Genomic DNA, 23,550 nt, shown 5'->3' on the forward strand with positions numbered 1-23,550 from the left:
AGGGCTGTTTTTCTCACCTATCTGATTAACTTATATTCTGAGGGATTTTCTGAATTTTATTACAATTTTGTTGAATAATGAAAATGTTCTTAGGTTCTGCATTAGATAAGACCTCTTTAACCAATCTAAGAACTCTTCTTCACTGCCATAAAGCCAAATTCAATTCTAGCTAAGACATTCAATTTCATTGTATTTTGCCTCATAAAAAGCTGTATTTTAAAAAATAGACTCTTTATATGTGAATAGCACACAATAAAGCAATGATTTAAACTTAAACAGTTTTTAAAGACCCTATTTAAATAGTCTTGTTATGATAATCCTGTGTACGCAGCCTAAACTCTTCCTAAAGAGTTTAGGAACCTTATCTAACCATGACACATAGATAAAAGTGCTTGAGTAGAGCCTGTACAAATGAGATTAAGAATAGTCAGATACATTTGGAGAATATAACACAGATTTGTGTTAAATGGAATTTCTATCTGTTGTCTGTAGAAATTTAAGGATGTGCTATAGATAGAAGTATAAAAGCAGAACCAGGTTAAAAAAGCTTAAAGAAATCCATTTTCTAGCAGATTTGAAGTTACAGTCCTAGACACATGTTTTTGGTTTTTATAAGTCTCTGCTAGTTGGAAAAGATGGAAACAGAAAGACTGCAACCCAGCATTAGAATTATCAAGAAGGAATTTCAATTCAAGAGCCTAGTTCATATTATTTGCAGCTCAGATTTCATTACTAATCTGTACTAAATAATCACTTACACTCCTAAAAGGACTAAAATAGGAGATTGTATGACCTGGCTTGGTAAGATGCTTCAACAGTTAACATCCTTAGAAATGGTCAAATTTCTCTTTAGGAATTCTTCTACTAGGGTTTCCCCGAACAAACCAATGAGTGATTCCAATACTTAGGTAAGATATGCAGTTAGGAAAAGACTTTCTGCAATGTGCTGCTCATTCAGCAGTAGCGTCCTTCCTTTTTGCAGATTCCTATTGCCCTCCTCCCCTCCATATCCCACACCACTTTGGCTCATCTTTCATGCCCCTCTCCCCCCGAGAAATAATTTCTGTTCTTTGGCGAAAGAGAAAAGCTTTAAGTTTGGAGGAGTCAGGGAAGACCTGCCTGGAGTTGGAGACTTCATCACATCAAATAATCTATATGCAGCATCCTCATGTACGTGATGCCAGTGGAGGAGGGCAATGGCAGACACTGAGGAAGGCAGCCTGAATCCAGATCTGAGGATAAGAGAAAAGGGTGTTCCAGGGAACAGACTCTACCTCAAAGGAAGACCAAATGAAAGGGTGTCCCATACTTCTAGAAACACGGAAAACATCATCATAGATCTGAGGGAGTGATCTATTCCTAAGAGACACCTTTGGAAAATATGCAGGGCTTCTGGGAATTAAGAAAGAACATTCCAAAACACCACCAAACGCTACTGCCACTAGATCCAAAAACAGTAAGTAATTAGAAAGAGGAGAAAGAGGCAGAAAACAGAGAGGGAGAGATAGTCTTTTAGGGTAGATTCCGTATTCTTTGGGAATAAACAGTCCGACTTGTCATTTGATCAAGGAACAGGAATTATGCCAATTACAATAGGATTTTTCCTCTAATTTCCTTCAAGTGATGATAGTGGATAATAGTGGTTCAATTGATTCAAAACACAATTTAATTACTTTTCATTTATGCAACAGTGTTCTAGAGGACCCAGGGCCTAACCTTACACAATCATCATAAATGGACATGTTAACCCATACTACAAGAGCACACACAAAATATATCCGTCCCTACCCAGTCATCCACTGCTGTGTGCTCTCCCTCAGGAACCTCAAAGGTTCTCAGAAGAGACATCAGTGACCAGTCACAAATCTGAGCACCAAAAATGCAGTATATTCATTCCACCATAGTCTCACAGACTCTTGAAGAATCAGTATTTATGGCTGAACAACTAATTCATTATAAACTCACATGGGCAGAGTGGCTATTACAGAACATGTTATTTATGTCATGATGACAGGAATCTTAGGCTTAAAAAAAAAAGCACACACACACAAAAACGCAAACATACCTTCTTACAGGAGCTGAATGTGCCATCAGGCAGAAGGGGCCTTCGACGTCTCTCAGGGACAAAGGGTGAGCCAAAGCGAATGTAGTGTTTGGGGGTGGTGCAAATTAATGGGGAATGGATAAGACCTGGTAACATGTTTAGGGTCGTTGCCAGTACAGTTGGATCCGTCGTGATACGTAAAGGGCACTCAACAGGGCACTCTTGCTTCTCTGCTTTGTCATTCAACCATTCTGTAACTAGATACTAACGTAAAAAAGAGATCATTAATTTATAAATCAACAGGTAGCAGTGTAGTTCATAAAGACAAATGTCATCTAGAAACTAGGACAGAGGGAGATGCAGCAGCTACAGTATGAATTGGGCAACCAGAACACAAGCATATCTTCCTTCACCCTCTCCACGTCCACTAAGAGAGGAATAATTTCACCTATCAGTGATTTAAGCTGACTAAAAATAAGGAAACAGGTAGTAGGATGGCTCCAGCCTTTTGTGTCAAAGCATTTTAGAACTTTCAATCTAATCATATTGAGATTAGTTTCTTCTGGGGATTATAGGTCCTCTCATTTCACTAAGACAGCCCTTGCCAGACTGGACTTATAAAAGATGTATTTGTGACTCACCTTTTTGGTTTTGGGGTATTTAGATGCAGCACGGTTGACATGGGATCCAGTAATTGACACCACAGTTGGGTCAGACCCTGTTAATGGCCTGTTTTCTCCTGAACTGTCTATACTTCCAGCTTCAGTAGGAGTTACTAAACTGTTACTTCCTCCCTCTTCTAAGGCAGCTTGTGACAATTCTGCCTGCTGTGCATTGGCCTGTTTCTGACGCTTTAGTCTTTGGGCTGAACTGGTCCTGTACCGAGAAATTCGACTCTTCGGCCGGGGCCTAGAAGGCTTTGCTGGAGGTGGCTTGGGGACTGGTTTTTCTGCAGCAATATCCTGTAAAAATAGTAGGGTCAGATGTTTACCAAAAATGTTTTATCAGCAAACAGTCTAGTTTCCTATTCACATTAAGCATTCAGAATGTCTACTGATGAAAACTATAAGGATTAGAAACACTAATTTAAAATGTAATTCTTGGCCAGGCGCTGTGGCTCACGCCTGTAATCCCAGCACTTTGGGAGGCTGAGATGGGTGGATCACGAGGTCAGGAGATCGAGATCATCCTGGCTAACATGGTGAAACTCCACCTCTACTAAAAATACAAAAAAATTAGCTGAGCGTAGTGGTGAGCGCCTGTAGTCCCAGCTACTCGGGAGGCTGAGGCAGGAGAATGGTGTCAACCCAGGAGGCGGAGCTTGCAGTGAGCCGAGATCGCATCACTGCACTCCAGCCTGGGTGACAGTGCGAGACTCCATCTCAAAAAAAAAAAAAAAAAAAAAAAAAAAAAAGAAAGTAATTCTTAAATGCAAAAACGTATACACTTAAACGAGCTAAAGAGGCTAGGGACAAACGTTTGGGTTATTTCTATTTCTAATAAGCATTTACAAAATAGGCCAATGAAATGGTTCCAGTTACAAAGTTAATGGCCTTATCTATTGTGATAGAGCGAAGGTGAAAAAACTGATTTTAAAAATTCCAAAAATTAGGTAATTGACATTAGCGAAGGTAAGGATGTCTAAGCTCTGAAGTCTTTTCAACTCTTACCCCTGCTTGGGAAGACCTCCGGGTATTCACACCAACACTCTGTGGGGTGCTTGGGATGGTAACATTTGAAGCAGAGTTGCTAACTTCAGATTCAGGGGCTTCAGTTTTTGTTTCTTCACCAACAGGAGTCTCTGAAGTGGTTGTAGTAATCTCTACATCAGAGTTGCTCTGTTCCAAAGGCTGATCTCGCCGCTTCTTTCTTTTCTCTAAGTTTTCAAAAGCATGCATGATGGCTTCTACTTTTCTATCTTCCCTGGTCTAGAAAGAAATAGTATTGGTGTAGAAGAAAGCTTCAAATGAGGACGAGGGGACAGCCTTTATAAAAGTATTTTTAAGGGAAATTTATAGAAATTTATTTAACTACCAGTAAGATGACACATATAACTTGGAAAACACAAGAAAAAACTAAAAATAAAATATTTCATTTTAAATGTGGGGAATAGTTGTAAATAAAGGCAAAGTCAAACATAAACTTTTCAAAAAGGGTCAATTATTTTGAAACTTTTTACTATGACAACAGGATGAGTGCGGTGGCTCATGTCTATAATCCCAGTACTTTGGGAGGCCGAGGTGGGAAGATCAGGAGGTCAGGAGATTGAGACCGTCTTGGCCAACATGGTGAAACCCCATCTCCACTACAATACAAAAAATTAGCCAGGTACGGTGGCACATGCCTGCAATCCCAGCTACTTGGGAGGCTGAGGCAGGGGAATCGCTTGAACCTGGGAGGCAGGGGTTGCGGTGAGCTGAGATTGCACCACTGCACTCCAGCCTGGCGAAAAAGCAAGACTCAGTCTTAAAAACAAAACAAAACAAAAAACTCATCAAATCAGCGTCATAAACACACAGGATTGGTTTCAGCATAAAAGCAGAAAATTTTAGTTCATATGACTAAAAGGGTTTAAAAAAAATTCAAAACTCACATAAACCTAGAAAACTCCTCATTCAGAGCAAACCAACTATAATACATTTTGATTCTGACTAGCCAGTTTTTCGGAAACCACACTGTTATAAAAAAAAAAAACCTCTTAAAACCATCACTAGATAATCATCACTAGAAAACTACTGTGTGTATAAAGAAAAATAAATCAAAGAATTATAATAAAATCTTTATTATGAAAAAGCCCAAATTATAACCTCCAGGTCAAATCAATGAGATGATACAAAGTTAAGAGAACAGAAGAACATGATGGAGGTAGCAGGAATAAGAAGGAGCAAAGGAATGTCACAGTACTCACCCTCCTGCTATGAGCTAGGTTCTCCTGGTCATCTATAACCTCTTCTTTCTCTTCTTCTGGTTTTTCTTCTGGATTGTCTACTTCCTTTAAGATAGAGGCAATATTCAGCTGTACTCAAGCTCTGAGAAAAAATCAATCTGTTTTATTCTGGTAGCTTAAAACTCTCTATAGCAATCTCTAATGCTTTCAAGTGTTAACTCATGTGAGGCCACATGGTAAACATAAATGATAACCCTATTCTCTGGTGCAAAACCAGCAAAGGATATTTTTGACTTTGTAAAACAGAAAGAAATGAATGAACACAATACACCCACATTGATATAAAGGGCATTAAGTGTTACTATAGCTCCCCTACTTAAACCATGTGGCAACTCAGGTTCCTCTTCCTTCAGAGGATTGATGACATAGCATCATCATTTGACCAGGGGCGATTACCTCATGATCACTGGATACAGTTACTTTTTCTGGAACTTCTTGTGATTGCTGGTCATTATTCTCCTCTGGAGCCTCATTCTGCTGCTCCATCTCTAGCTCTTTCCGTCGTGCTTTTCTACGTCTAGTCTCTGCTCCAATGGTGGGTAGGCTTGGAGGAGGTGGTGGGAGTGGCAGTTCTGTAGCATTAGGATTCCTTTTTTGTATAGGACAATTCCGGTTTCCCTTGTGACAGGCACAGTCCACTTTATAATTACTGCTCCAAAGAAACAACCAAAATGCCTGTCTCAGTACCCTTGAAATTCAGTTACATTATCCATTTACCCTCTCAAAATATCAGCACAGTAATTTCCTCTGATACGATCTCTGAATAAGTTAAACAGAAAAATTAGAGAGTCCTATACTTTTGTTTTTCTTTTTATCGAAGATGGAGTCTCACTTTGTCATCCAGGCTGGAGTGCAGTGGTGCATCACAGCTCACTGTAAACTCTGCTTCCTGGGCTCAAGTGATCCTATTACCTCAGCCTCCTGAGTAGCTGGAACTACGTGCCCAGCTAATTTTTTTTATTTTCGGCAGAGATGGGGTTTTGCCTTTTTTTCGAGGCTGGTCTCGAACTCCTGGGCTCAAGTGATCCTCGAGCCTTAGCCTCCCAAAGTGCTGGGATTACAGGTATGAGTCACCGCACCTGACGTAACACTTTCAATATTCTGTCTTTCTCTGTGTAACCCCAATTCTACTCCATGGTCAGTGGGAAAAAAAAGAAAACCCTCCCTAAATCCAGTCCCTCCAGTGGTTTATTAGCTATTTAGTAGGCAATGAATCAAGGATAAAGGCTGATGTGGCCATACTCATCTTGTGCCCACCATTACATGTCCTCACTTTTACCTAATTCCCTACTTCTTAAAACCTTTTCTTTTCATTTTCCTTGATGAATTAAGCAGAACATCTTTTTTCTTATACCTGGGCCAAACATCACGTTACCACATAACCTCTATTTTGCCCCAAATGACCAAGGAACAAAAAGCATATACTTTATAAAATCCACCACATATTCATCTATGAATTGCCATTTATGGTTTTCTGCACTGTCATATACAGCTAGATAACATGGTTTCTGTGGATAGGGTGGATCTTTAAATCCCACTCCTAGCTTTATAAGGGTATAATTGACAAATTTAAAGTAGAGATAACACATTAAATTCTATTTTTTTTTTTTTAAATGGAGTCTCCCTCTGTTGCCAGGTTGGAGTGCAGTGGCACGATCTTGGCTCACTACAGCCTCTGTCTCCCAGGTTCAAGTGATTCTCCTGCCTCAGCCTCTCGAGTGGCTGGGACTACAGGCACGTGCCACCACGCCTGGCTAATTTTTGTATTTTTAGTAGAGACAAGGTTTCATTGTTGGCCAGGATGGTCTTGAACTCCTGACCTCGTGATCCGCCCACCTCAGCCTTCCGAAGTGCTGGGATCACAGGCATGAGCCGCTGTGCCTGGCCTAAATTCCCATTTTATATGGTCCCTGACATAAGTACTCAGTGCATAACAACAGGATGCTATTGTAATTTCCAGGAGTGTCTCATACATATATATCCATTTTGCTATTCTTGCTAAAAAGGCATAAGTGAAAACACTTTTGTCAGGAAAATTGTGAGCAGTATCATATAAGGTATCCATATCTCTAAAAAAAAAAATCTTGTCTTTTCCTTTACAATTTCTAGGCAGAAAACTCATTAGTCATGGAAAGATTAAGTAAACAAAGGAAAAAGCAAGAAACATAGCAGACTTTAGAGTGAACAGCTTAATATATAAGACAAGGACATTCATGTTAGGAAAGGTTTTTGAGATCTTACCAGTTACTATACTCATAATCAAATGCTATGGTGACCTCAGCATCCTTGGTGATGGCAGACACAGCATAGATGCACAGGTGAATCATCCCATCTGCAATCATGTGTCGCACCTGTGTGAAAAGGCATCTGGTTGGATTTTTCACAAAGACCATGAACTTTCCGTAACAGAAAAAAACCATACTTTCTCTCCATTTTAGAGTTATGGTAATCTTTATTTAACTCAATCTTTTTATCTGAAACTATTATACTGTACTGGCTTGAAAATTTATGATACTTCTTGAAATACGTGGAGAAACCTTGAGATGTTAGAAATCAGGGTAAAAATCTCTACTTTCACATCTTTTTTTTTTTTTTTTGAGATGAAGTCTTGCTCTGTCGCTCAGGCTCGAGTGGAGAGGCGCGATCTTGGCTCACTGCAACCTCTGCCTCCCGGGTTCAAGCAATTCTTCTGTGTCAGCGTCTTGAGTAGCTGGGAATACAGGCACATGCCACCATGCCCAGTTGATTTTTGTATTTTTTTTTTTAAGTAGAGATGGGGTTTCACCATGTTGGCCAGGCTGGTCTCGAACTCCTGACCTTGTGATCTGCCCGCCTCAGCCTTCCAAAGTGCTGGGATTACAGGCATGAGCCACCGCGCCCAGCTGCTTTCACATCTTATAGCTGTTTCTAGCTCCACCAGAGAATTAAAATTCCTTAGCCAGTAAGTAAAGCTCTACGGATTTTCTTGCTTTATTTGATGTGGCTGCTCTGAGTAATGAATCCTAGAAATGCCTAGATTCTCTCATAGAACACTACTTACTAAAATCTAAAGAAGCTGCAACCAAATAACTTAGTTAGGCCTGATGACATCTACTTACACCGTATGGCAATTTCTTTAATACAACTACACTTGATTTTCTTATCCAGTCTAGCTTTCTCCTTAGCAAATGCTAACTTGCTCTTTTCTATTTCTGCCTTCTTAAAGAAAATTCTTTCCTTGCTCCCATTTTCTCAGTATAAAAGCACCATTACTTTTGTTTTTCACTTCTCACAATGAAATATCACGACTATTATCTACAGACCTTTATCTGAGTGAAGTTTTCACACTGTTTCTTCAGTAAGCTTGTCATTTGATGGTTCCAGTCAAAGGGAAGTTGCTACAGATATCTTACCTCTGCATTTGGTGTACATGATCTTCTGATGAACCGAGCATCATTACCGAAAGTACGGGCATCCACACACATCTCTACACCATTGAATTTTGAGTAGAAGAGCACAAAGGGGTATGGTCTAGGGATATAATTAAAATTCCTGTAATTCTCAACACGAAAAAGAAGGCCACCCCATGACTCCAAATATGAAGCATATGCTGAGAGAAGCAGCAGCAGTCTTTTACAATGCCTAAACTTGGAAAACATCACATGCTTGTCTGCTTTTGATTAAAGAACAAGCACAAAGCAAGGAATGCTTGGCTTGGAAAGGAGTTGTCACCACTTTACACATTAAACAATTTGCAGATTTACTTGTACTTCTCTACAAATAGCAGACAGGCGTGAGCTTATCTGAGTTGTGATTTTTTTTCTCCCGAGAGCATCCTATCAAACAGAATGATTTTTACAACACTGGTCAACCAGGTCCACCTTAGCCCTCACTGCTCAATGAATGATGTTCTTACTTTTTGAAGAAATGCCCATTGACCTCAAACTGCTGTCGTAACATGACTTTCCCACGATACTCTATTATAAGAGTGTCCAAAGCCAAATCTCTTGCAGCCCTCAGGATCTTCCGGTGCTTTTGAACACGAGTGACTCTTCCCAGCTGTAACTGAATAAAACCAGAGCAGTAACATTAAACAACAGCAAGAATACCTTAGTAGACACTCAAATTATTTCATAATTAAGGAAAACATGCTAACATTTTCAGGTTTTATCTGTATATGTTATTTAGATCAATGATGAGAAATTTTAAAATGTGATAAAAGCTCAATTTTTCTAAGAGACATGCTACATCTAGTGAAACTGCCTCCCCAGAAAAGGCAACATAAAAAAAACCAAAAAACAAAACAAAACAAAAAACCATGATTAAAATTTCAGTGACTCTATCTCTAATAAAGTTGAGAAAGAACATGCTTAACTTTCTATAAATCTTAGATAATTCCTACCTAGGTTATACAAAATTTCCCATACTAAGTCATCTTTTTTTTTTTTTTTTTAAAGAGACAGGGTCTCACTCAGTCACCCAGGCTGGAGTGCAGTGGTGCAGCAATCATAACTTACTATAACCTCAAATTCATTCAAGTGATCCTTCCACCTCAGCCTCCCCAGTAGCTGGGACTTACAGGTGTGTACCATCACAATGGCTAACTTTTAATTTTTTTTGTAAAGAGAGGGTCTCACTATGTTGTACAGGCTGGTCTTGAACTGCTGGCCTCAAGCAATCCTCCCACCTTGGCTTCTTGCCAAAGTGTTGTATTCTAGGAGTGAGCCACTGCACAGACTCAATTCATCTATTTTTTATTAATAAAGGTAGTTTAAAAATATGTATCCAGATAGTTTCCAGTTAATATAACCTACTTTTGGTTACATATGATCAACACCTGTCTAATCTGTTATTCTATGGCCTTGTACATTTGGAAGGAACAGTAATTCCAATCCATTACCCTCTTTCTGGGTTCTTAAAATTTCACATACTTAAGAGTCTTCAACCCTTTGGTGCTTACCTGCATTTGGGAACCAATAACTGTGTTATTACAGGCCAATTCAGTCTTATTAATAGTGTCTAAAATAGTAGGTTTGCCCACAAATTCCTTGCTAGAATGTAGGTGTTGTTCAAGGGCGTTCTGTACATCTGCACTGTACTGATTAGTGAAAGCTTCTTCATACTGGTCAGTCCATAGTCTTATCCGATTTTCCCAGCCCTCAGTTGTATTCTCATCTAAATTCTGTGCTTCAGAGGGAGAATTCTGTAGAAAACAAATTCAGGGAGGTTAGTAAAGTCCATGCATAAATAGGGGGTTGGGAATGGGGGTGGGACAAGTTGGGGTTCCAGAGAAAATCTATCACTTGGCAACTGATGTGGCATAAAAGAGTAATGGACTGGGAGTCAGAGGATCTGGTTTCTATCATGCTTTTGTTACCAATGAGAGGCGAGACCTTGAATAACTTCTTCAAATGGGGAAGCTCAGTTTCTCCATTTATAAAGTAAGAAATTAATTGGGATCATAGTTTCACACCATCACTGTGATTTTATGACCATTTTAAAGTCATAAAAATCAATTTTCTTACCAAAAGACTGACGTCAAGTTCATAAGAAAATCTTCATAAAAATGAACAGTAGAGACCTCACATTTACCACTGCTTCAATTTTTCATACTCACTCTGTGTTGGTGTTAGCCCAAACTGGTTTTCTGACTATTCTCCAGGAGAATGAATGTTTTTGTGTCACTTATTATTTTCATAATTCACGTTCTTTCTAAACCTACATGTCACCTTTATCAGCCAATCTCATCAATCCAATCATAATTTTACTGCCCATATAAAAAGTTATTATTTGAGTATATCTTTCTAACACCCTATTTTCAACATTTTAAATTACCACATTCTACATAATCTGAAGAGGTGAAGCGAGGGGAGAGGAGTAGGTAGGGAGAATACAGAAAATGTCTAAGAGGTACTTTGCTATACTCCTCTAGGAAAACCACTGCCCTCTATGGTGACAGTATTGAGAAAAGATTACAACAACTCAGGAACAGCTTCCTAGGCAGACAGTGCCTGAGCTACAAAGACAAAGCTTAAGCCCAATACATGCTCTCCTCCATGGTGTTCAAGACTTAAGTGCCATCAGAAAACAAAACAAACACTGACAGTAATGATATCATGCTAGTGATGATTAGAAGGAAAAGACACTGTAGTACCAAAGCTACTTGAAAATCCATGTCCACATTAAACTTGCAAACAGGCACAACAAAATTAAATATACTTTCCATGAATGGCACAGAAAACACGGATGCTTATCATCACACTTTCTTTTGCCACTTTTGCATCACTGCTGCTGACTGATTATTGTCTACTATCCTTTCTGCAAGGAACAGGAGTATGGAAGAAAAAAAAAAATCACTATTGTTTCCACATTTCTTACTAGAGTCCAAAAGACTGAAAAATAAACAGAGGGATCTAAAGAAACACCTAAGACCAACATACTGACAATCAGAGTATCACCTGCTTGACATCAGTAGCAGTTATGCAAAAGAATAGCGCAAAACCTTAGGCTTAACGGAGCTTACAGACTGGGGGATTGGCAGTGTTCAAACAATATTCCCAGCTTTAAGTAGCAATCATTAAACTTATGACTTGGTAAGTGTACTGTATTCTGGAGGCCTCTGTCACAGTATTTGCCATTGTTTACTAATCTCACTGTGTGTTTACTCTGCTGTTCCATCCTTCAAGGCATTAGAGACTCTACCTCAGCTGGGTTTAGAGCAGTGGTTCTCAATTGAGGGAAATTTTGCACCCAGGTGACATTTGGTAATATCTGAAGACATTTTTGATAATCTCAACTGAGTGTATGAGTGTTACCGGCATCTAGTGGGTAGACACCAGGGATTCTGTTCACATCTTGAAAGCACAGAACAGTCCCTTCCACAACACAGATTTGGTCCAAACTGTCAGCAGTGTCAAGACTGAGAAACCTTGATTTACAATTAAGTCTTCAGTAGGGAAGCTGCTCTTGACACTGGGATTAAAAATCCAAATGATTTTTTTTTTTCTAATTCTTACAGCTCCCACCTGGATCACTGGAGGAGTTTTAAACTAGTAATTCTGAGCATAAAATTTATAACTCAACTTAGAATTAAAAGACTTAAAATGACTAGTAATTGTTGTTTTTTTCTGTCTAAATTTTAACACACCTATGAGGCTGTCAACCTCCCAAAACTGAAAGCAAAATATGGGGTTTATGTGCAGTTTTCTGGTAGAGCCAGTCTATAGCTTTCAAAAGGTTTTGAGCTTCTGGAGATGAGTTATGATAGTTGCTTGATGAGAGAAAAGCATTTAGTAGCTGGGATTAGGGCTATTATCCGCCTCCAAAGTCTATTTAAAAGGCCCCTCTCTAAGCAAATGAGACAAAAATAAAGGGGCAGCTAAAGCAAACTTGACCACTTGCAGGAGACAGATCCAGCAAAGAAATGATTAATTTGTCTTCCAAGACACATCCCAGGCCTCTGATGCCAGGCCTCTGATGCTCTCCCAACACTTTCACAGGTACGTGCAAGTCTGTTTATAGATATTAAGTGAGGTCTTCGAACTTTAGGTAAAGTGCTACCTGTAATCTTTGCTAACACCAGTCACATTGGTGCCGCACATAAAGCAATCCTAAAAAAGCTTATCCTTACTGAATTTTTTTTTTTTGAGATGGAGTCTTGCTCTGTTGCCCAGGCTGGAGTGGCGTGATCTCGGCTCACTACAACCGCCGCCTCCTGGGTTCAAGTGATTCTCCTGCCTCAGCCTCCCAAGTAGCTGGGACTACAGGTGCCTGCCACCATGCCTGGCTAATTTTGATATTTTTAGTAGAGATGGGGTTTCACCATGTTGGCTGAGCTGGTCTTGAATTCCTGACCTCAGGTGATCAACTTGCCTTGGTCTTCCAAAGTGCTAGGATTACAGGTGTGAGCCACTGAGCCTGGCCTTACAAAAGATTTTAATGTTTATGTCCTATAACTCTCAATAGGAAAGAGCCTGCTTTTGTATCATTTAAGAATATGAATACTTATAAACTCGAATTTAATTCTAATTAAATGCTTTGAAGCCCTCAGTAATAATTTGGGAGGTATGTTTTCCTCCTATATATATATATACACACACATAGGTAAAGGAGGATACCAGACAGCATAATCAAATCTCCTTTTGGCAAACTGTTTTTAATCAACCAGCACCTAACAGTTCTTTTAAACCATTCCACATAATTGCTCTATTCTCCAAGTTCTTTACAAAGTCATACCTCATAAACTCTTTTATTTGATATCTTAAGAAACACGCTAGCATTATCTAAGTCTTTTCCACCAAACAGATATGCTAAGAGAAAACAGTAATTCTTATCAGTAATACAAGCTTTCTGCAATTAAAGCCCACACAGTGCTAGGGTAGATGCACAAGAGATCCTGTATCATTACCAGAAAACTCCACTCCTAAGGTTGAGTTCAATCACAGTGACAGAATATACCAGCCTCATGTTGTTTGGAAAAATGTCACTTACCCCCTACAAAAGCAATGCATGAAAAACCAATCAATGAAGGCTGATTACAGAAAGGGAAAATATTTCAGAAAATGGCCAAGAAAATCTACTTTGGAGAAAAGCTCTATGAAAACTGAATGGCAACAACTACAAACTAATGAAAAGCAGACTCCAAGATTCCCAGACCATCAATGTCAAGAAAGAAGCTGACCAAAATGCAAGATCACAGTGAAGTAAAACACAGCATCAGCGAAGATTACCCCTTACCTTCATCCGCAAGGACTTCCGGGATCCCTCTCGAAATGCCTATCCCAAGGAGGAAAACAAGTAGAACAAACAAAACTTGGTACCAAGAATGACAGTTATACCTATCTGAGACTAAAACTAAGGCACAAACTAGTGTTCTATTCTGTCCCCGTTTCTCTAGGTAAAAAATACAATGGAATTCCCCAAACTATTATCAAGAATAGGGGTAGCTCAAGGCCAATGAACTCTGAGACTAATTTTAATACTTTCTACTGTGAAGCTAGGTAATTAACAGGGAAGAGCATGCGTCTCTTAAATCCTATATGCACTTCTGATACTAAGAGAAAAAGTAAATAAAAAAACTTTAAAGTTGCAGATTTACCAGTTTTGCAACTAAGAAGGAAACAAAGACCAATCCCCTTAACAAGGGGTGAACAAGTCACCTAGAAGCAACAAAGTTGCTGTGATGGGGAAGAAAGAACACAAACCAGAGGAAGTTTCTCCCGGAGACTTTTTAGCTGAGAATACAGGAAAGTGACCATGACACTGAGGAAGCCTAGAGCATTCAAGAGATGTTTCCTGATTTTTATTTTTTTTGAAACAAGGAAAAACAATCAACCCAAAGACATGAGGCATGTAACCAGGACAAGAATTTCAGACTGTACTTTGGGGTTGAAAGGTGGGGAGATACTGTAAGGATAGTGGAAGCCTAGACTTGAGGCTGCAACACATATGGGCTTGTGCCAGGTAGGGCTGGAATTTCATACCTGGGATGGGGGCTGGAGTAGAAGAAACTTTGAGCCAGTGGTGATGATATGGTGTGGCAGAAGAGAGGTTGGTCTACATGTATATAACACAGATTAGCTGATTTTTGCAAGTAGAACAAAAGTGGCCCTTCAAATACCTGGATCAAACTTCTTAAAAGAATTCTGGTGCATTCTTGCTCCAAAATTTGAGCTATTTCAGACACTTCTATTTATTTTTACCCTACATACCTTGATTTTCTTCGTCTTTGGTGCTGCACGACCCTTTTCTGGACTCTTTTTCCGCTTCTTGGGTTTGGTTCTTCTAACAGTTAAGGTGATGCTTGTAGGTGTGTGCTGTGTTGCTGTATACAACACAGTGGAAGGAGAAAGCTCCTCATCCCAGCTTTCTGTTGCACTGCTATCCCCACCTGAAAAACGATGATTTATTAGTTCAGGTACTAATAGCCTCAAAAGTACATTAGAAGTAGCTTATTGTTTTAGGTGTGCACCACATGCAGTAAGTCATTACTTACATTATTAACTCTCATCATCTGTAAAGCAACGTTAAGTACCCATCTTCCTTATGAAAACAAGATTCTATGTCATTGGCATTAAGCGTATAAACCCTATTCCTCATGGTATCTATTTCTCCCCTTGTATTCAGTCTCTAAGCTTCACTGACTCAATCTATAACAATTTGAGACTGGCTAATTTTTAAAAGAGGGATCCATGTTTTTGGTGTTCATTAGGAATACTTTGCTACAGGGCTAAAATGTTCCCAATACATTTCGTTTACAATGAGAGAACTATACAGTGGTCTTGAGAGGACTTCTATCTCTTTCTGTGAAAAGAGCTGACTGGGGGACCATAGGAACTTATAAGAGGGGTCTTTTTTTTTTTTTTTTTTTGAGACGGAGTTTTGCTCTTGTTGCTTAGGCTGGAGTGCAATGGCGCAATCTCGGCTCATGGCAACCTCCGCCTCCCGGGTTCAAGCGATTCTCCTGCCTCAGCCTCCTGAGTAGCTGGGATTACAGGCATGCGCCACCACATCTGGCTATTTTGGATTTTTAGTAGAGATGGGGTTTCTCCATGTTGGTCAGGCTGGTCTCAAACTCCCGACCTCAGGTGATCCACCCGCTTTGGCCTCCCAAAGTGCTGGGATTACAGGCGTGAGCAATTGCACCCAGCCAAGAGGGGTTCTTAAAATGAACATTCAGATCACAGAATATTTATATGTCAAACTGTGGACCTAATCCATCTTCCGCTCACCTGATATGTTGTCCTGCTTCCGCCGATGAAGTCTAATAACCTTCCCCCTGCTCATTCCCCTAAAGAGGGAAAATAAACTTAAAGTAGTCCTTTCAACAGCATGCATCACATCATAGCACACATGGGCGAAGTGTCTCTGCATATGCTACCCCCTCCCTCCCACCTACCAAATGTTTCCAGGACATTAAATTTCATATCAAATTCAATAGCTTTAACATCAATCTCTCATTCCTTGTTGTCAGCAATTCTCACCTAGTGCAGAGAATTCGAGCCAAGGAGCACTAAGGAATCATCTACATTAACAAACACAAGAAAGAATACTTTGAGCTTTTCCCTACTTGTAAGAAACCCTAATCCCAGCAACCCAGACTTAAATTTAGATGGAACAGGATCTTACCTGCACTTGTCACAGTTGAGAAGGAAGCCATCCTGAGAAAGACCACAAGGACACCAGGTAGGTACAGTCTCTCCTTCAGAGTTCGGGCTGTCTCCACAGCGTTCCTCTACGGGCGACGGCAGGCCATTCAGGTCAGAACGAGGGATGATCGTCTGGACAGGGGGAGAAGCAGGAGGTGTCGGAGGAGGAGGGGCTCCGTAATTATGATCCTGAAAATAAGATTTTTTAAATCAACAGTGTCCAAACACTGGCCCCTCTCTCCCCTAAAGTATGGTACATATGGAAAGAAAGAAGAAAGTAGTACCCTTCGTTTTTTGGCTTCAACCAGGAAAGTGATAAAACAAAATGCCAAGGTCAACTGGGACATAAAAACAAGAACAATGATGCAGGGCTAGACGTCCGCTGGAGTCAGGGAAGTGCAAAAGGGGCAACTTCGTCATGCTGCATATAAACATTTCAAGAAAGTCACAATGTATAAGAATGGATTACACTCCAGGAAGATCACTGTTCTGGAGAGAAACAAATGCATACTCACAGCATAAGGCAGTCCTCGACACCCATGCCTCTGAGTGGTCCCATAATTATGAGTGGAATACACGCTCTTCTCATTAACTGCTGGACTAGCCTCCACAGATTCAGGGCTGCACAAAGGCGAAAAGCAATGCATGATAGCATAACACCTAATCTTCCCTTAAACTAACACTTCATTTCCCATTCTAACCCCTCCTCTTTCCACAACCACTAGCCACTAGGATAAGAGAAAGAACTCAGTGAAACAATCTTATTAACATAACTAAGCCTATAAATAACAGTAGGAGTGTTATTAAATGTGGATTTGTGTGAAGCCAGTACAGGCAGATGTCTGAAGGCAGGCACCTGAGATACAAGGTGTCCCTAATGACAAACACAAACGTACCAGCTGAGCGGGGAGTTTCCCCTAGAGAAGCCACTCTGGGCTGGTTTAGACTCAGAACTATTCTTCTTAATTGGATCTCTTAATACTTCCATGAAACCTCACATGACATTTGCAGTGAGTGAGATGATGAAAGTGCCTTCTGCACTGCCCCAGGGACCAGGCCCTCTTCCATTCACTACCAAGACAGGATACCCTGAAGAAAGTACAGGTAAAAACAATGGCATCTTATATTTATCATACCTCTCATCTTGACGAACCCCCAACACCTTTCAAATATTAGAGTAATAATTTCTCATCCACCAATGACATGCAAGCATATTAAGGACAAAATTATTTATCAGCTGCATGATAATACCATAGAACTTCAAAATAAAAACTAAACTGGAAAGTTATGTTAGTCTAGTGACAAATAATAACAACAGTAATGGCCACCATTGTGAACTGCCCATTATTTGTTAGGTGCTTGATATATCTATTAATTCAATTTCAGCAACCACTAAACATGGTATATACCCCATTTTTACAGAGGGGGAAGATGTGGTGGTGAGATTACATGACTTCCCCAAGGTTACATATTGACACAGCTAAGATTTGAAACAAAGTCTGTCTGACTCCAAAGTCTATGCTCTTTCCGCTACAGAAACAAGGATGACATTTAGTCCTTTAAAGAAAATTATTTGAGACCTTTATTAACCAGGCTTAGTGAGAAGCTTGGTTTAGTATCTTTTTGTACCCTTTGTGAGTAGAAAATAAACTATTCAAGCACAATGTATTATTGTAGAATTATACATGTATTCAAATTTAGAAAATTAACATAAGCCTTTACAATAAAAAGGCTTTGATGGCAAAGGATAAAATTCAGGTTTATGGGAAGCAAGAACTTCAACTTTGATTGTTACCTGGTTAGGTTTTAGGGAATACTGAAGGATAATTCAAAAATATAAAGTTTGTACAGCTTTGCAGAATAGAATAGTAATTTGTAATTTATATTAATTAGAACACAGATTCACAAATTAGAAACTCAGATGATTGGTATAACACAAACTTAGAGATTAACGGGTCTTTCAGGGAGTCAAATAATGCATATTGTTTGCTTGAAATAACAGACATTTTTTCCTGCTTAGAGATATACAATATATAGTATGGCAGGAATAAGTGTGCAGTTCAATGTGGTGCAATGTCAATTGAGAAGTGAGGGATCAAAGAAAATTCTGAGATGTGTATCCAACTCACCCAGTTATATGCTCCAAAACTGTGAGAAGGGATCTTATTAATAACAGCAAAGGAAATTTCTAGGTGAAGAAGAACTTTAGACAGAGGAAAGTATTCTCTGTTAGTGAGGTGCATGCATTTTATTACTTAAAAGTGTCTGCAAAATGGGAACAGGGGGAGGGGTACATCAAGAATGCAGGTCAGTATTCTTGAGAAAAAGATGATCTGAACATGGCTCACTGAGAGGCAATCATCTCTGAGTATTAGGAAACAGGTGGGGTTTCCTAAATGAAACCAAAGGCAGACAAGCAATAATAAAATGAAGGTATAATTTAGTTTCTATGATGGACAGTTAAAAGAAAGTAATAAATTTATACAACATTGTTAATTTACTAGGTACATTATTAAACAAGTATTCCAAAAGCTGTATATATTTTATATAGATTTTGTACCACTGAACACATGGAGTGAAACATGATAGCTGTTTATTAGGAATGGATTTTTTTTGGGGGGTGGGGACAGGAAAAAGGAAAGTTGCATGAAATCAAAGATGGCCATGGAGATGGAGCTATGCTGGTTGTATCTTACCCATCTCCAAACGGGTAAATATGAACATATGCACTTCATGTGCAAGTCTAGGGAATAAAAATAAAATGTATATTGTGGAGGTTAAAAGGCCATCGTATTGCACAATACTTTCTAGTTAAGCACAGCATTGAATATATTGCTGTGCATGCCAAATCTAAAATTTAAACTCTTCTGATGAAGAAACTCTGCAATTTCCATATTGGTTATTGATTAAATACATAGTTAGACATTGACAGGTAACTATAAGATTTCCTAAAACATTCCTTGATATATATACTAGTTTTTATATTTAAAAATATGAATTAAAAATTTGGAATGGAATTACATCTCTTTAGCAGGCAAATACTTTATGCAAATCTAATTACAGCCTTTCTTCTCCTATCACTGAATTGGACACATACACAGAAACCAGGCTCACAACAGATATACTCCATCAACTGTGTTCTAAGTACAACATGCAACCCAGTTGCTATCATGCCATTTCTTGGAAAATGCCTGAAATTCTGTAATGGCAGAATTGGAAATTCAGAAAAATCTTTGCTTCACTTGTTACATCTACAAAATTTCCTACAAACACACACAAAAATAAATGCATATTGCATATAGTTGCCATCGGATTTAAAATCCTATGAAGTCTAGGTCTAGTGGAGTATGCTGCACTTAATACCAGGTTTAATCTTAAAGTGCCCAGGACAGTGAAATAGGCACGATGAAACATTAATAAACATTAATAATTTAACAGAATGGTACGTAGCTAGTCATTGACATTCTTTCCCTTTGTAGAAATGTGTAACTATGTAGCCAGTTATGACTACAGTATCAGAAATCTGTCTGGAGATCATGAATTAAAATGTTTCAGGAAATCCTAGAATACGCTGGTGTTAACAGAGACAGTGCAGTCACATTTGTAGACCAGAAGTATTTTTATTTCTGAAATTACTCCTGGACTCCCTAGCAGTATTTGCAGGCAGTCATGTCTATACTTTGGGGAAAACACCAATTGTAAGATTAATAACTGCTCTGGGTCTTTTATCTACTAATTCCAAACTTACTGGTTTAACCTCTTTGTTGAAATTTCTCACAAATGTTAATGCTATCTATCTACATAGTTAGACAATCTACATAGCACCAGGTTAGTAGCCGACTTTATAAAAACCTATAAACACAATACAACTGGGCTACCTACTAATGCAGCAAGAGTTTTAAGTACTTTATTTGGGGAAAGAGTTGTAAAATGGTAAGTCTCAGTTACTGATATAACTAAATACCTTTTGCATGCGAAAAAACCCAAACCAAACCAAAACAAAAAAAACAAAAGAAGAAAAAAGCTCTAGAAGAAACAAAATCAACCCTTCCCCACTCCCAACCCTCCTTTCTCCTTTTTATATGGGAAAAAGCCCAAACGCTGCTTTCCATTTTAGACTACCCCAGAATATTATATACTCTTTCTCAGGGTAGCTTTAAGTCTTCCTCTTTAAGGAACTCAGTCAACAGGTAAGTTATATTAGGTGGCTTTATGAAGAAATATACACAATCTTTAATAATATTGTTTTAAGGAAGAAAATCACTATTAATCAGGGTTGCCATTCAACCCAGAAATCTGGTACAGTTGCTTTGCTTTGCTGAAGGGGGACGCATCCCCGGGGACTGTGAAAATGGCAAGAGAAACAGGGGAATTAGAGCAACACCCACCTCACTCAAGAAGTGGCTGTGGGATCAAGAGTCTGAACTGGACCTGAACATATTCAAAACACCAGGATTTTTCCAGCCCAGACCCTAATCCCTGGTACTGCCTGGAATAGACTTGGCTTCTGGGGGTGTGCTGCCCCCTAGGCCCCTTGGGTCTCTTTCGCTGGACTTTCACATCCTGGTGTAGTGCCACTTCGTCTTGAAAGGTAGGGGGCTTCCACTTCCTTTCTGTAAGCAAGGAAGATTGGGTACAAGGGAGGTAAAAGGACAACAGGGGGAATCTGTGAGCAGGGGGAATCTTGGACAACTTAAAAGAGAAGGGATACAAAAGACTAAAAATTTAAAAACTGTGAATAATATATATAAAAGTTGTATAATGAAGGCCTACCTTCATTGTCATTTGGCATTTACATTCTTCAAGAATTGAGAGTATAATTTTAGGGATTGGGCCTTTGGACAAACTCTGAATTCCTAAAGCTGCTCTTAGCTGAAAAGAAAGTTTGGTACCACTGATTTTGAAGGTCCTCTTTCTAGGCAATGAATATTATAAAAATAAACAGATGACACTGCTCTCCATGTTTTCTACCCCAGATGTCAGAAGGTCTAGGCAACCTGCCCATATAGTTTCGACCCCTTTACTCTAGAACAATGGGAAGTACATAGGAAGAGGACTTCAAGGAAAATCAGTTGGAAAGAACACCTTATCTCCCTCCATCAGAATAATCATTAACTCTACAGAAGCAGGTAGTAATACCTACTTTATTCTAATTTTCCCCACCCATTAAAATAAATGAAAATGAATTCCTACTTTGCAACTTTGGTTCTATTAATTATTTGCCCAGAAATACCCCTCTGAAAACTCTTCCTTCCCTTCTAATTCCTTTTTTCCTCCAGCTTCAATAGGGGTAAAGGGAAAGGTCTAATGTTAATTTTAGTGGGACAGGATCTGGTTAAGAAAATACTACATATTATCTTATTAGCTATCCATAAGAAAGTTGTCTCCACAGACTGGTAATTTACCTACGACCTAGAAAGTAGCACTTACTCTGATCCAGCAGCCATATCTGAGTAGGATGTATCTGGTGTGGTGACTCCCAGAGGGATTGCAATGCTCATGACGTCCAACACAGCAGAGATTGGAAATCACGAGGTCCAATTAATGGAGACTGACCACTCTGAGAGTGGGGGTGAGCTGCAGAGCATCATCCAACATGTTATGGACATGAGGAATCCTACAATAGAAAAGGAAAATATCTAGTAAAATAAATACCTAGTTATCAGATAGTTCTTTAAGTTTATCTTAAACGCTACTGAATATTTTTCTGCATTCTTGAACAAGGCTTGTAAGGGATAATTATAAAATAAATACAGCCACAGTGTCCCATGTTTACCATGCATTTCATTAATGTTTCACAAAGTAGGGGGCAAAAAGTTATGCTTACTTTTTTTTTCCTTTTCAGTTGAAGGGAAAGGAAGAGTCTGCCCATCTCACTAACCAATGCTTTCTCCCCATTCTAAAACTGCCCAAACAAAATTTTCTGGCAGTCTAGGATCTAGCAAACAAGTTTTAAGATAAAGGATGGTTATTAGAAATATCCTAGTTTACCTAAACTCTTTAAAAATTCAAGATCTTCATTTTTTTCCCTAGGCCACAAATAAATGCAGTTTCACAAGCAGTCAATAATGTTATTTCTTCCAAATTAAAAGAGATCAATTGGTTGTTTATACTTGATTGGAAACAGCTGTTTCTTACTGCCTTCTTTTGTCACTGAACACTTTCTTCCTTCTTTTAAATCATCTTAACTATAATTTTGGGAGAAGATGCAATCATCTTAGCAACTTTATTTGTGGGGTAATAATATGCTGCTAGATATGAACAAAAATATAAACCAGGAGGAGGCTGTGCATGCGTGGGTGCAGAGGGTGTATGGGAAATCTCTGTATCTCCTGATGAATTTTCCTGTGAACCTAAAACTGCTCTAAAAAAGTCAATTGTTTTTTAAAAACAACGAAAAAAATCCTGAAATCACGAAGAGTACAGTTTCATGATAAAGACTAAAGAACTGTGTATGAAAAAGCAATGAGGATAGCTTGACATGGTGACCATAAACCAGTGAAATTTGGGAACAGAAAGACTCAGAAATCACTGAAGTAGAAAAAAAGCAAAAATAGATTAAGAGATTTGGAGGTATGGTGCAGAGGGAAACAAGTGTTCTTTGTGTGACTTTACATTAGTAGTTTTACAGTAGTGTAAAAAAACATCAAAAAGATGAAACAAAAAAGTATTTTATGTAGGGGGAATAAAGTCAATGTGAATGTCAAAGACCCATGTTTAACAAGGACTGTTGCAAAAAAGACTACAAAGTCATGACTGATGCACTGATTCATAATAAGACATTAGAACCATTATTAATACTAAAAAAGCTAAAGGAATTTAAAGTACATGATACCGACTGAATCAACCTAGAGGGTTAATGTAAATTTTATTTTTATTTTTTGAGACAGTTTCACTTTTGTTGCCCAGACTGAAGTGTAATGGTGCAATCTTGGCTCATTGCAACCTCTGCCTCCCGGTTTCAAGAGATTTTCCTGCCTCAGCTTCTCAAGTAGCTGAGACTACAGGTGCCCGCCACCATGTCTGGCTAATTTTTGTATGTTTAGTAGAGACAAAGTTTCACTATGTTGGCCAGGCATTCTCGAACTCCAGACCTCGGGTGATCCACCCACATCTCAGCCTCCCAAAGTGCTAGGATTATAGGTGTGAGCCACCGTGCCTGGCCGGTTAATGTAAATTTTAAATGATAGATGGTCTGAGATGCTCCAATCTTACTTTGATATACAAAGATTAATGCAAATAAAAAAAAATTGTGGGCTGGGTGCAGTGGTTCACAACTGTAATCCCAACACTTCAGGAGGCCGAGGTGGATCACTTGAGCCCAGGAATTTGAGACCAGCTGAGGCAACATAGTGAGACCCCATCTCTACAAAAATAGCAAAAAAATAAAAATCAGCCAGTCATGGTGATGTGCGCCTGTGGTCCCAGCTACT

At 39.0% G+C, this 23,550-nt stretch overlaps 1 protein-coding gene across 17 annotated transcripts in view; it reads right to left on the reverse strand.

The window, feature by feature from the left end:
• Positions 1 to 23,550, reverse strand: part of SETD5 (SET domain containing 5) — a 95,695-nt gene that overhangs the window by 39,715 nt on the left and 32,430 nt on the right. For 3 of the 17 annotated variants that reach the window (XR_012090593.1, XM_038002493.2, XM_038002485.2), the window contains exons 3-19: positions 21,548 to 21,734; positions 20,506 to 20,730; positions 17,014 to 17,206; positions 16,633 to 16,738; positions 16,098 to 16,306; positions 15,701 to 15,759; positions 14,681 to 14,859; positions 13,707 to 13,745; positions 9,931 to 10,173; positions 8,887 to 9,035; positions 8,384 to 8,501; positions 7,233 to 7,342; positions 5,388 to 5,640; positions 4,953 to 5,036; positions 3,715 to 3,972; positions 2,686 to 3,006; positions 2,066 to 2,308 (exon numbers count right to left, since the gene is read on the reverse strand). Coding sequence is in view for 16 of the 17 variants with exons in the window: in XM_038002493.2 (XP_037858421.1) it covers positions 2,066 to 2,308; positions 2,686 to 3,006; positions 3,715 to 3,972; positions 4,953 to 5,036; positions 5,388 to 5,640; positions 7,233 to 7,342; positions 8,384 to 8,501; positions 8,887 to 9,035; positions 9,931 to 10,173; positions 13,707 to 13,745; positions 14,681 to 14,859; positions 15,701 to 15,759; positions 16,098 to 16,306; positions 16,633 to 16,738; positions 17,014 to 17,105 (2,463 nt within the window). In the remaining variant the exon portion in view is untranslated. Of the gene's footprint in view, positions 1 to 2,065; positions 2,309 to 2,685; positions 3,007 to 3,714; positions 3,973 to 4,952; positions 5,037 to 5,387; positions 5,641 to 7,232; positions 7,343 to 8,383; positions 8,502 to 8,886; positions 9,036 to 9,930; positions 10,174 to 13,706; positions 13,746 to 14,680; positions 14,860 to 15,700; positions 15,760 to 15,952; positions 15,994 to 16,097; positions 16,307 to 16,401; positions 16,607 to 16,632; positions 16,739 to 17,013; positions 17,207 to 20,505; positions 20,731 to 21,547; positions 21,735 to 23,550 lie in introns of those variants that run through there. The other 14 variants (XM_038002495.2, XM_007985108.3, XM_038002502.2 and 11 more) reach the window with 13 other exon arrangements.

The sequence above is a fragment of the Chlorocebus sabaeus genome, chromosome 22, assembly GCF_047675955.1.
Source record: "Chlorocebus sabaeus isolate Y175 chromosome 22, mChlSab1.0.hap1, whole genome shotgun sequence".
Taxonomy (NCBI): Eukaryota; Metazoa; Chordata; class Mammalia; order Primates; family Cercopithecidae; genus Chlorocebus; species Chlorocebus sabaeus.